Source organism: Hevea brasiliensis, unplaced genomic scaffold (genome assembly GCF_030052815.1).
Source record: "Hevea brasiliensis isolate MT/VB/25A 57/8 unplaced genomic scaffold, ASM3005281v1 Scaf388, whole genome shotgun sequence".
Taxonomy (NCBI): Eukaryota; Viridiplantae; Streptophyta; class Magnoliopsida; order Malpighiales; family Euphorbiaceae; genus Hevea; species Hevea brasiliensis.
In genome coordinates this window covers 47354-62103 of record NW_026614904.1, presented here as the reverse complement: position 1 = coordinate 62103, position 14750 = coordinate 47354, and the positions used below count along the sequence as shown (strand labels likewise).

Genomic DNA, 14750 nt, shown 5'->3' with positions numbered 1-14750 from the left:
TTTGATTATTTCAAACTAAGAAGTTTGGAGGCACATAAATGTTAGTTGTGTGATTAAGGAGTCAAGACACATAAGGAGAAGCATTGATGTTGTCGTTGGACACTAAATGCGAGGGTGCTAGAGAGAAAAAGTTTGGTCTTTGTTGCATGATGGGATTGGGGAGAAGAAGAAGAACATGCTTACTTGTGAGTTCTGTTTTTTATATTCATTTACATAGTGTTTGATTCAATTATAACACAAATTTTGGAATTTCATTCGAAATGAATTTTAGCTAGAATTCATTTGAATTGAGTTCTATTATTTAGTATGACACAAGTTAAAATGCAAAATTCAATTGAATTCCATACAATTCATATTTAGTAATAATTTCAAAATTAAAATTTATTTGTCCTCATTTTTTAAACTATCCAGTAATAAAATCAAAAATTATAATTTAGGTGTGGCGGTGGAAAGCTTGATCTCATATGAGGATTGGTTTAATAACCATTAATTATTTTTCAAAAGTCTCAATAAAAAATATTTAATCCAATGGTTATTAAACTCGTTCTCATATAAGGTCGAGTTTATATTAAATACTCCCTTATAATAAAGTTAAAAAATTATAATTTAAGTACAATTATAGAATGTCGAGCTTATGTAAGGATGAATTTAATAATCATTACATTAAATATTTGAATTTATAGTTGTTCATTTATTATACAAAATATTTAATTTAATAGTTATTAAACTTATTCTCATATAAGATCGAATTTATATTAGATGTACTCTTATAATTTTCTATAAAACTAAAAAAAAAATCTTATATCTAGTAAATTTATAACAATAAACAAATATGTAAACTAGTTAATAATATAGTAATAAATATAAAATAAATTCACACGTTTCTTGAGAATTTAAGGATAATATTACAGCATAAGAAAATGAATGATTAAAAATAATTTTTTTTATAAGGGTATTTTAATCCAAAAGAAGTTGTTATATAAATTTTGTGAAGTTTATTTCAAATTCCATCATATTTGATCAGAATTGATTTTAGTTATTATCTTTTATATCTAATTTAATGGCATATGGCTGATTTTGGACATAAAAACTAATTTGTTAATAATTTTAATTATTAAAAGATTAAATTATTGAGCTTTATCTAATTTATTTTGCTCGACCTAAGGATCATTTTATAAAATACCCAAAAAATTCAAAACACAGCCGTCTTATAGTGGTCACGGCCGTCTTCCTTGTCAAATAGTGGTCGCGGCCGGTGATACGGACGGCACAGAATAACATTTCTCCCACTGAATCTCTCTCGCCTATTCAGCGTCTATCGGCTAAGTCCACCGCCTACAAACACCATAGCCGAACGCCATTCGCCGCTAGGTTGGCCTTTTAACCCCTGAATCAAATCGCGGCTCCTCATGAGAAGATCCACGGAAGTGCACATTGTGTAACTTACTGATAACCCTATCATGAAATTCTCATGCAAGCAATAAGCGATATAAATTCTCATACTGTTTCCCAGGCCAAGACGCATCCTTGCTAACGATTTCCGCCAGAAATCCACCGAGCATGGTTCTCAAGGTCTGTCCTTTGGTTTTTGTGTGTTCTTTTTGGTGTTTTTGCTTAGGCTAATTGCTAGATATTGCTCTCTTATTGGTTTTGTTTGCTGCATTGTGAAAAAAGTTCTTTTCTTTTTGTAGACATTTTGAAGTAGCGAACTGTAAATTTATCGATATCATTGATTTTCTTCTTTTCTTTATGATTATTTGGGTATAAGCAATATTCAAATTTCAAATTTTTTTTTTTTAGTTTATGCTTTTTGAATTTTGGGGAATAATAACAGAATGAACTTGTTACGTTTTAAATGAAGTTCTAACAGAAATTCTTGATTTTCAGGTCTCTTGAAACAATTATTTGAACGCTTTTATGGCTATAGCTGCAAGAATTAGAGAGATATTGGAGAATGTGGGGCTAGCACAAGAGAGTTTGCCCTCAGATGTGGTTGGGTGGGCTCAAGTTCTTGCAAATGTGGCAAACTTGTTGAACATAAGAGATACTGAACTAAATAGGTGGATTTGTCATTCTGGCTCTTCAATTCTATATCTTTTATTTTGTTCTTAATATTTGGAGTTTTAAATGAAGAAAATGCATATAGTTTTCTTGTAACAATGGGGGATATTTCCTTGAGGGTGGAAGAAAGGGCACAGAGGGCTAAAGCACAGAAGGAGTCCAAAATTCTTCTTGATTACACTCGGAAGGCAATAGCAAGACTTACCTATTTAAAAAGGCAAATTCCTAAATTTAATTTTAGATTCTTCTTCAATAATTTTTTAAGTTGTGCTCTGTCATATCTACTAATACTAGATCTCCAAACTTTTCTACTTTAAACAAATTGTTGTTTCATGAACAGGATACTCTCCCTCTCTCTCTCTCTCTCTCTCTCTCTCTCTCTCTCTCTCTCTTATTTTCCCTTTTTTGCTCTCTTATTTTCTGAACGGGCTTTGGTAGAACGCTTGGACAACTTGAGGAAGATGTAGCTCCTTGCGAAGACAAACCTGGCAGTTATGGCATCAAAGAAGCGATAATATCTGCAACAATATTCCAACTAAAAGGTATCTATTCTTTGTTATCACTGTAAGGAAGAAATTAAGTTGATAATTAGAAAGATTAAAACTGTCATTTCCCGTCCTTGTTCAGGTTATATGAACATCTAGTAATTAAGGATTTCATGACCTTAAGCAGTCGGCATCCTAATGATAATTCCTCAACTTCAGATTTTAAGTTTTCAAGTCATCACATCTTTGTCCTAAATGTATGATTGATTGACAAGTTTATGAAAATATAGAAATTTAGGTCCTGTTTGATAACATTGCTGGCTTTTGTTTTTTATTTTCAGAAAACTAACAACAGTTTTTTGTCAATGTTGTTGTCTTTCTTAAAACATTGTTTTTCTATATTGAAAAATTAAAACTGGCATTCTCTTCATCTCCTTAAACAAACTAATTAAAAATGCCTTAACAGTTTTTTAGAGGAAATTAAATTTCATTAAAACTGAAGTGACAGTATCACTTCTAACAACAGCATGGGTACAAGGAGGAATGTCTTCCATAAGTACAAACTCCACATCAATATCAATAGCTAATTGGGCTATTGAATGGGTTACAATTACCCTTAGCAAAAGCAGAATGAGAAAGTGGAGAACAGGGAACTTCGCTTCAATATCTCATCAACAACCAGTTGGAAAGGACCCAGACATCTAGATTTGCCGTGGAGAGCTTCAATGAGAACAAGGCAATTTGATTGCACAACTATGTGATCAAACCCACTATCCAATACTACCCCATTCTATAAAAGACAACAAGAGCCTTTAAAATATGTGGATAAAAAAAACCAGATGCTTTTTTATGAACTGAAAATAATGCCTCACCTCTATATTCCTCAACACAGTCCCCATCCCAATACAAAGATAGTTAATTTGTACAGTGTATATTAAGAAAAATATCCATACAAAGATGGACAAACCCTAACAAAAAAAAAAGTTCATCATTTCGAAAAATGAATTGCATAAATTCATAAAAATCGTATAATCTCCCTCTAACTTCCTCTAACAAAAATCCATTTAATTAATAAAAAAGGCTAGAGGGATTGATAGGATAAGAATATAAGATGCATTTTTAGGTTTAGGGTTAGCTTTTTTACACATTAGTAAAAAAATGTGTAGTATAGGTACATTACTAAATGGGGCATAGCAAGTTTAAATAAATCAAAATTAATTAGATAAACTATTAATCCAATTAAATAAAGGGGTTATTATGTCCTTTTTTTTATGTCCTTTTTTTAGCGTGTTCTAAATGGGTTGACTTGTTTATGACCCAAACCCGTTTATACTAAACCCAAACTCACTAAACTTCGTGTTAAGTTGTGCCGTGTAAATGGGTCGTATTAGGGCTAGCAATTTGTGATACAACCCGTTTGCACTAAACGACTTGATATGAATTTAGGTGATTTTGAGTTTAGTATAAATGGATTCGGATCATAAACGGGTAAACCATTTAGGATATGCCAAAAAAAGAGGTTTCATTGGGTTGACCCGCTTAATCCAATTAAACACACAATAACCTGCTATTTTATCGGGTTAACAATTTTCCTATTTAATTTTAATTTATTTAAACTTGTTATGACCAATTTATTAATGTACCTATGCCACACATTTTTTTACTAAAGTGTAAAAAGCTAACCCTAAACCTAAAAATACATTTTATATTCTTATTCTGTCAATTTCTCTCGCCTTTTTGCACTATCTACCGCTTCCTCAATTTTCTTCTCTTTTAATTTTCATCGGCTGTTCTCTGTCTAGTCTTTCACTCTTTCAAGCTTCCTAGCCATATTCACTCCTTCACTCTCTCGTTCTTTCTGTCTTCACTTTTGACTCACCATATATTATTATATCTCATCAAGTTTAGATCTATTGAGTTTTGTCCCATCAAGTTTTAGATTTTTGTTGAATAATTTGCAAACTGAGCATTGATTTATCAGTTTCAATTATCTTGGTTTGTCATTGGTTCATTATCCTACCAGGATTTTTAAGTTGTTGTTGGTTCAAGCTTAGATTTGGGATAATTTTTGAATAATTGGATATTTTAATGTTTATATATTTGGATTTTTTTTCGAATATTTAGGTATATTTATATATTTTGTGCAGAGTTGAGGCGCAAGAAAAAAAAAATTCAAAGTCAAATAAATGTGAATATTCTATCAAATTTTAAATAACATAAAAACTAAAATAATAGTAACTAATAACAATTCAAGTACTATATTCTTTTAGTATTTCAAAACTAAAGTCAAGCAATTATAAAATAAGTACTCTTCAGTCTTAATCAAGAATAGCATCATAATCTTCTTTATCTTCTTCTAGACCTTAATCCTTTTAATACTCATTTTCAAAATCAATATCTTCATCATCTTCCTTGTCTTTAAGAACTAAAGGAGTATTATTTGGTTCTCAAGTTAGATTGGCATAGATCTTGAAATAGGTGTATATGCAACCTTTTTTTTTTTTGAAAAAGATTATGAGTGGTAGTGTTGAAAATGGAATTATGAGAGGTTAGTGGTCCTGAGTGTGATAGTTTGATGAGATTTTGGTGACTAATTATCACCAGTGATGCTAATTTTGAAAACTTTTAAATCTACAAATTTCGAGTAGTGATGGAATTGCTCATAGAAGGAAGAAATAAAAAAGACGCGCCTTTGTAGAGCTTTGGGCCTAGAACAAAGCGCATGCTTAGGCGCATAAGGCGAGGGCCTGGTGAATGTCGCTTGCCTTTCTCCTGTGGAGGTGCTAGAGTTAGAGCCTGTGGCGCGCCTTTAATAACGTTAGCAAGCAACTCAAATATTATCTTTACAATCTGTTAGAGGGTTAATCTGCATGGCTTCCAACAACAAAATGAATTTCAGTTTTCTCCCCTTTCTATTTCAAACTAAGCTAGTCCGTTGTGTTATTATTATCTTTTGTGCTTTCAGGTATATTATGATTTATGGGTTGATATATATTTTATATAACTAGCAACATGCTTGGGTTTTTTTTTTTTTATACAACTAGCAACATGCTTGGGTTTTTTTTTTTTATACAACTAGCAACATGCTTGAAGACAAACTTGGCAGTTATGGCATCAAAGAAGCGACAAAATTTGCAACAATATTCCAACTAAAAGGTATTTATTCTTTGTTATCACTATGAGGAAGAAATTAAGTTGATAATTAGAAAGATTAAAACTGTCCTTGTTCAGGTTATATGAACACCTGCTAATTAAGGATTTGATGACCTTAAGCAGTCGGCATCCCAATGATAATTTCTCAACTTCAGATTTTAAGTTTTCAGTTCATCACATCTTTGCCCTAAATGCATGATTGATTGACAAGTTTATGAAATATAGAAATTTAGGTCCTTTTCAATAACATTGCTGGTTTTTGGTTTTTATTTTCAGAAAACTAACAACAGTTTTTTGTCAATGTTGTTGTCTTTCTTGAAACATTTTTTTCTACATTGAAAAATTAAAACTGTCATTCTCTTCATCTCCTTAAGCAAACTAATTAAAAATGCCTTAACAATTTTTTAGAGGAAATTAAATTTCATTAAAACAGAAGTGACAGTATCACTTCTAATAAAAGCTTGGATACAACAAGGAATGTCTTCCATAAGAACAAACTCCACATCAATATCAATAGCTAATTGGGCTAATGAATGGGCAACCACATAACAGTTACCCTTAGCAAAGGCAGAATGAGAAAGTTGAGAACAGGGAACTTCGCTTCAAAATGTCATCAACAACCAGTTAGAAAGGAACCAGACATCTAGATTTGCCGTGGAGAGCTTCAATGAGAAAAAGGCAATTTGATTGCCCAACTATGTGATGAAATCCACCGTCCAATACTAACCCATTCTATAAAAGACAACAAGGGCCTCTACAATATGTGGATAAAAAAAACCATATACTTTTTTATGAACTTAAAATAATGCCTCACCTCTATATTCCTCAACATAGTCCCCATCCCAATACAAAGATAGTTAATTTGTATAGCGTATATTAAGAAAAAAATTCTTACAAAGATGGACAAACCCTAACAAAAAAAAAGTTCATCATTTTGAAAAATGAATTGCATAAATTCATAAAAATCGTATAATCTCCTTCTAACTTCCTCTAACAAAAATCCATTTAATTAATAAAAAAGGGTAGAGAAATTGATAGGATAAGAATATAAGATGTATTTTTAGGTTTAGGGTTAGCTTTTTTACAAATTAGTAAAAAAATGTGTAGTATAGGTACATTACTAAATGGGGCATAACAAGTATAAATAAATCAAAATTAAATAAGTAAACTATTAATCCAATTAAATAAAGGGGTTATTATGTGTTTAATCGGGTTAAGTGTGTCAACCTAATTAAACCCCTTTTTTTAGCGTGTTCTAAATGGGTTGACTTGTTTATGACCCAAACCCATTTATGCTAAACTCAAACTCACTAAACATCATGTTAAGTCGTGCCGTATAAATGGGTCGTATTAGGGCTAGCAATTTGTGATACAACCCGTTTACACGATACGACTCAATACGAAGTTAGGTGAGTTTAGATTTAGCATAATCGGGTCAACCCATTTAGGACACACTAAAAAAAGACTGTTGAAACCCAAACTCACTGAATTTCGTATTAAGTCATGCCATGTAAATGACTCATATTACAAATTACCGGTCCTAATATGATCCATTTACACGGCTTGACTCGGTACGAAGTTAAGTAAGTTTGGGTTTAGCATAAACGGGTTTGGGTCATGAACATCTACCGTTTAGGACACGCTAAAAAAGAGGTTTAATAGGGTTGATCTGCTTAACCAGATTAAACACATAATAACCTGTTTATTTTATCAGGTTAACATTTTGCCTGTTTAATTTTAATTTATTTAAACTTGTTATGACCCATTTATATATATCTGTACTACACATTTTTTTATTAAAGCGTACAAAGGTAATCCTAAACCTAAAAGTACTTTTTATATTCTTATTCTATCAATTTCTCTCCCATTTTTACACTGCCTGTCGCTTCCTCAATTATCTTTTTTTTTTTCAATTTTCATTGGCTATTCTTTGTCTCGTCTTGTCTCAATTTTCATCCCAATTAAACCTTTTTTTAGCATGTCCTTAACGGGTTGACCGGTTTATGCTAAATCCAAACTCACCTAACTTCGTGTCTAGTTGTATCATGCAAACGGACTGTATCACAAATTGCCAGCCTTAATATGACTCATTTACACAGCACAACTCGATATGAAATTTAGTGAGTTTGGGTTTAGCATAAATGAGTTTGGGTCATAAATGGGTCAACCGTTTAGGGGACACTAAAAAAAGAGGTTTAATTGGGTTGACTCACTTAATCCGATTAAACACATAATAACTCATTTATTTTATCGGGTTAATAGTTTACTTGTTTAATTTTGATTTATTTAAACTTGTTATGACCCATTTATTAATATACCTATACTACACATTTTTTTACTAAAGTGTAAAAAGGTAACCCTAAAGTTAAAAATACATCTTATATTCTTATCCTATCATTTTCTCTCCTGTTTTTGCACTGCTTGCTGCCTTCTCTTTCAATTTTCATTGGCTATTCTCTCTCTAGTCCATAGTTTCAAATAACAGCCATTATGCAATGTAATGGTCATTATTTATAGGTTTTGGAGGGGGCCGCTACACATGAGACTATTGTTTATAGGCAAATAGGCACTTGCAGGCATAACGGTTGTAACGGCCTTTGTATAATGGTAACGGCCATTATCGACCATTAAATAATGGTAATGGCTGTTACTTTGAAGATTCTTCTGTCACTTTTCCACATGTGCGCAATTTTTTTGATGGCCTGTTTCTTGTCTTTGCTGCAGCACTTTAATAGCTGCTGTTTGGCTTCAATTTCTCTCAAATTTTCACTCAAAATTTCCTCCTTTTCTTCATACAATCTCTATCCTTTTATTGTTTTCCAAGAACCTTGGCTAAGATTAGTAGATTACTCTATTCTCCAAAGCTAATTCTTGGAAAAAGACTAATAGAGGTGAGTTATTTGCTGTTTTATAGAATTTATTCTCATTATGTGCTGTTTTTTTGTTTTCTTTGGTGTTTTGTATATTTGTTGAAGAAAATTAATGTTGATGTTAGATTTGTTTTTAAGTTGATAGTTTGAAGGAAGGGTTAGTTTGCCCGATCTATCGGTTTATGTTTTTTTTTTAATTATCATTTTGAACTAATCTCAAAATTAATTTTACTGTTTACATTATTAATTACAAAATAACATAAAATGAAATTAAGGCTTCATTAATATTTGTTGAAGCTATGCATATGTTTAGAGTTGGAAATATAAAATTTAGGCTTCATTAAATCTTAAGTTTAAATTAAATACTTATCTTAGTTATTATAGGTAATATTTAATGAATATGTAAGTGTAAATTTCCTAAAAAAATATATATATTGTAGTTAAAAAAAACTATTTTAAAATTAAAAAAAATAAATTTTTAACTTATTAATTGATTTCATTTCATATGTTCAAATTTGATGTGAGTTAGTACTTAGCACTTAGAAATAATACTTTGTATTGTTAATATGATATAAGTTACTTATGAAACTATAATTATATTTATTAAAATTAACTATACCTCATTTGTTAAACAGTGAGATTGACACTTAGAATTTGAAAATGCCACGAGGAGGTTTTGCTGCTACTGGTAAACCAACCAATGACATTGGATGGAAGTTTGCCACCTCAACAGGAGGAATAATTAGATTGAAGTTACACTTGGCTACTATACCAGGTTAAGTTACTGGTTGTCAACAAGTTTCATTAGAAGGAAAGACATAGCAAGTATGTGAAAGGAATTTCAAGTTGCCAAAAAAGACAGAGGAGATTAAAAGAAGAAATAATAAATACTAATAGAATAGAGTCAGATGATGATGATGAGGAGGATATAGAGTTAAAAATGGCCAGACGAGAAAGTCTACGATAATTTGATGAAGATGCATTTCGAAGGAGAGCCGGTTCTCATTATGAAGGTGGTGGTAGTAGTAGACATGATGCTCCTTGCTAAGTATTAGGCCGGTCGACTACTGTTCGTGCAAAAGGGGTAGAGAAGCTACAAGATATGCTGAGGCATCAACACAAGCTACCCAATTAGCTGCTGCTAAAATTGAGTTGGAGAAAATTAGAGCGTAATCCAAGTAGCCAAAATTAAAAACAAAATGGTTAAAGACACAAGGAAAAGCTCTTCAAAGCTTTTGGCGATTTCATGATTCACAATAGATTGCCTTTTAATATTGTGGAGTCACCTTGGACCAAGCCACTTCTTAAAATATCGACTGAAGTTGGGGAATAATAAAAAATTGTTTTTGGCTTGGGTAGTGAGGGAAGTAATTTTTGGGAGAGCCTAGTAAATAATAAAAGTCTAAGAGCCTTTACTTAAAGTTTTGAAATTAGTTGATGGTGATGAAAAGCCAACTATAAGGTTTATATTTGAGGCAATGGAAAGAGCAAAGTTGGCAATTCAAAAAAATTCCAGAAGCTATATTGAGTATTGAAAAATCATTTACAAAAGATGAAATTTTTAGTTACATCATGATTTGCATGTAGCTGGTAAGTTATTAGTTAATGCCTTAACAAGTTGCCATATATATTTATTGCTTAAATACTATTAAATTATGTTGTAGCTTATTATATATATTTGATTTTGTAGGGTTTTTCCTGAATCCTCAGTACCAATATGGTCCATGTGATATTGGAGACGACAATGAAATCATGTTGGGATTGAAAAATGTGATAATGAGGCTAGAGGGTGATTTAGTGAATCAAGGTCATACATTAAACTAAGTAAGTGCATAGCTAAGTGAATTTAGCGCTCAATTAGCTAGAATTAATAATGGACTTAATAATATGGATTTGACGTTATTGGGTAGGCACTAATGTTTAGAGAAAAAATGGAGAGCTTTGGTACCGCTTTAGCACAAAGAGCTATTAAGTTAACCGATCCAGGTAAAACTAAACTTTTATTGTTTATTAGTAAGTATTGCTAATTTCAAGCCAATATTAAAGTATATTGTTCATTGAACTATCATGTAACTGAGTGGTGAATTGATTATGGTGAAAGTGCTCCTGAACTGCAAAGAATTGCCATTAAAATGTTGAGCCAAACAACATCGACATCTACTTGTGAGAGAAATTGGAGCACTTTTTCCCTTATAAACACAAAGACAAGAAATAAATTACGGTATCAAAAATTACATGTACTTGCCTTTGTTCATTATAATATAAGGCTCAAAGTCAAAAGTCTTGCAAGGAAAAGCCAATAAGAGTTAGAAAGAAGGTATAATCCAATTCATTTGGATTAAATTTTTGAGGAAGATAATCCACTAAATCCTTGGTTGGAGGAAAGAGAATCTCCTCTTCTTGATGGTGAATCAAATTCATGGTTAGAGAATGATGATGATGTTAATGCTCCATCACAATACATTGCTCAAAATTAAGGACAACAAGGTGGTGATGTGATTCTTTTGTATTATCCAGTTCAAGTGATGGCAATGATGATGGTTATGATGGTGAAGGTGGAGAAGAAACCATTGGTGGACGTGGTGCAACTAGTAGTTCACATCAAGCTTCACCTAGTCAAAGACAAAGTGGTGGTGCTAGCAATGCTTATGATCCATCTCCAGCAATGCAATGCACATATCAACAATCTCGTGGCTCGCATAGTGGTAGTGGTGATACATCTCGAACAAAGGGTAAAGGCATTGCATATGAGGAACATTCTATTGATTCAACTAATTATGAATATGGATTTGGGTCTTACGGTATGCATGGACATGACCATGGAGGCTCATCAACTAAAGATACTTCTTCTAGTAATTATGGATATGGGCAATTTGAATGGGCACACTCAAATCCATATCCATATAATTATCCTTCTATGTATTCAAATGTCTCCTCATTAGAGTCATCAGAGCAACCACTATACTCTCAACAACCCAATTTGAGTGATCCTTTTGGTATGGGTTCCTTGTGCGGCTTTAATCCATCATCATACTACCAATATAGTCAAGTTGATGATCAAAGCTCTCAAAGTCAGAATTAAAGTCAAGACCAATAAAAACTTCCAAGACACTGATTTTGGTGGTAGTAAGGTTAGTTTTTTTTATTATATGTCTATATCTAGTATTCTAGATTCTAGTTCTGTACTATCTACATAATTATTTTAGCCTATAAATTGTTTAAAGCTAATGATGTCTAAAAATAATAGATTTAATGTTTTTATTTGATGTATTTATGCTTCCTATACAGTTGTGTATCGTAATTTTACTTGTATCTACCAATATATAGTAATTTTACGAACTTTGCAATTTTTTCAAAAAAATTTGTGTGGCGCCAGGCCGTTACTGCTACGTTATGGCCATTATAGGCCTGTTTTCATTACTCAGGATTGTGACTATGATCGCAATTTGAAACTATGCTCAAGTCCCTCACTCTCTCAAGCTTCCTTGCCATATTCACTACTTCACTCTCTCATTCTCTATCTTCACTTTTGACTTACCATATATCATTATATCTCATCAAGTTTAGATCTATTGAGTTTTCTCTCATCAAATTTTAAATTTTGTTGAAGAATTTGTAAACTAAATTTTAGTTCATTAGTTTCAATTATCTGGGTTTGTCATTGATTGATTGTTCTACCAGGATTTTCAAATTGTAGTTGGTTCAAGCATAGATCTATGATGATTTTTGAATAATTGGATGTTTGAATGTTTGTGTATTCATATTTTTTTTTTCTAATATTTAGGTATATATATTTTGTTATTTTTTAAATGTGTTTCAGCATTAAACAAGTTAAACGTGTCAAATAGGTTAAACCTATTGTGTCATATGAGATTTATAATGACCCATTTAATTAAAAGGGTTAAGCATATTGTATCATGTTGTATGACATGTTAAATGACCAATTTATTAAAATAGGTTATACGAGTTGTGTCGTGTAACTTGTGTCATAAACATATTCGTGTTAAGGTTGAGCATTTTGACATGATTAATTAAACATGTCATTTTGGAGTTAGCCATTTTTGTATTACATGTGTAAGTTGACACGACCTGTTTATGACCTGCGAACACGAATTGCTAACCCTAGTCTTGGCCATTTCTCTTCTTCCATTCTTCTTCCTTCTTATTTGTTCTTTGCTTGATTGATTTACTGTTTATTGCATGGTTGTGCTGACCCTTTTCTCTATCATACACATTTGAATATTTAGGGGTCATGTAGTAATGTTGTGTGAAGAGTTAGGTTGCAACTCAATTGCATTCTGGTAGTTGCTATTTTTCTTATCTTTAGATGTGGGTGTAGTTTCTAACTGCAATTGTCTTGTGATTTCTCTACTTTTTTGACTCTATACATTTGGAAATCATGAGCCAAATTGCTTCAATTTATTGCTCTGTATGTGAGTATGCATTTGCATATGTAGTATATACACCGAAAATTGGTCCATGCACCATATGGCTGTGTTTACATGTATGTATATAAATATTTACTCTTTCTACACTCCTTTATATTTTGATGTTTTAATAGACTTATTTTTAATATCTTTGTCCTATTGTTTGACATGGCTTCCTCTCGTCTTTTTATCAAGTTCAATATCTTTGAAAAGAGTCTCTTGTTTTCTTCTTGCAAGATGGGATTTGGATGTTGAGATAGAGGTTTATAGGTTCATATTGAGTCTTTGTTGGGTCTACTCACAATGTCTTTTTCTTTTTTTTTTCTTTTTTGCTTTCTAAGTTGCCAACTTATAGCAGCAATAGGGTCAGTACTTAATAATATGACAACTATAAGCTGCAAAAACATTGGTATTGGGCTTTAAGCCGTTGGTGGCTTATGCAAGGGAATGAAAGATTTTGAACAATGGTAAAATGTGTGTAAATCCCCATCTAGTGAGGTGTTATATTCTTGATAATTGTGAATGATCAAAAGAGTTAACATAAAAGGTTCAATGGTGTGTTTTTTTTTTATTTTTTGGCACATCGGAAAGTTTTCATGTCACTAAGGCCTTCTACAAAATGATGATTTAAATGCATTACCTTACCTGCATGCTTTTCTGTTTGTATGTTACCATATTTACAATGACTTATTATCTGAGCAGGCACTTCTTAACCATGTGGGCTAAACACCAGAGATCAGCCATGGAGTATTGGTTGAAATGGCCGAACACAGAAGGACTTGGAGAAGAAAACAATGCCCATCCTGGATACTTTGAGGAGTTACCAAGACTTGCCACTGGTAATTCCTCATTTTAAGTAACACATAATTGTTACCTAGCATCAAGGTTCATTTACTTTTCAAGAAAAAGATTTTGTGTGTGTGTGTGTGTGTGTGTATATAATATATATATATATATTTATATAGATTTTGGTGTTAATACAGGATAAAGCCTTAGCTGCTCTGGTAGTGGAGGACAAGAAAAGACAGTATGCTGCTGCTGAGACGTATCTTGAAGATGTATTCCATTCAGCCCTTGCCACATCTGATTAAACACCTTGCATATAGATGATTGTTGTATTCTTTTATTTGTTCAGGTACATTTTTCTATTATTACAGAAACTATGAAGTGATTGTCTCTGATGTGCCAATGATACTTCCACTTCTGGTTTTCTATCCTTTGTATTTGGTGTAAGGAGCAAGTGCTAATTCAGTAATGTTAAAAAGTGTTAGGAGTACAAAACAAAGATCATAGTATATATGTTTGACAAATTATTGAAATACGTATCAGTAATGTTTTGAATTGGATCATTCTTCTCCAGGTTAAGTTTTTGAGTGCCATGTGTGGCTTTAGTTGCAACTAAGTTCAAAAATTATAGCATGGTCCTTAGCGCATAGCCTTTGTAAATTATTAGTATCAGGAACCTTGTGCTCTTCTTCCATCAAAACATTCCACAGCCATTTTTACAGGAAATACAACATAATGTAATTACAGCTTGTCAGCTTCACAAAAATGGCCATATAATTCTAAAAAATTTTATCATCTGTGTTTTGCGAAAGGAACTCATTATTGTGGGTTGGTAAAGAATTCACGGGACTAGAACCCACTGATCTTGCACCTGTGGATTTTTTACTGTCGCCCATTGCCTAGATGACAATGTACGCCTGTAACTTGAAGGGGGATGATGGACAAGTGGGATTTGAAGCGAAAGAGCT

General features: G+C 32.1%; 1 protein-coding gene across 3 annotated transcripts; it reads left to right on the top strand.

The window, feature by feature from the left end:
• Positions 1 to 1156: 1156 nt before the first annotated feature.
• Positions 1157 to 14345, top strand: LOC110647371 (AUGMIN subunit 1-like). Of its 3 annotated transcripts, none has more exons than XM_058142239.1 (6): positions 1157 to 1572; positions 1888 to 2060; positions 2147 to 2278; positions 2500 to 2603; positions 13699 to 13835; positions 14132 to 14345. In XM_058142239.1, exons 2-5 carry the CDS (start codon positions 1918 to 1920, stop codon positions 13707 to 13709), a joined length of 390 nt encoding a protein of 129 aa, XP_057998222.1. In that variant the 5' UTR covers positions 1157 to 1572; positions 1888 to 1917; the 3' UTR covers positions 13710 to 13835; positions 14132 to 14345. The 3 variants fall into 3 exon arrangements, with proteins under 3 accessions (XP_057998222.1, XP_057998221.1, XP_057998220.1); XM_058142238.1 differs by having other exon boundaries at positions 13980 to 14345; XM_058142237.1 differs by having other exon boundaries at positions 13962 to 14345.
• Positions 14346 to 14750: the final 405 nt, after the last annotated feature.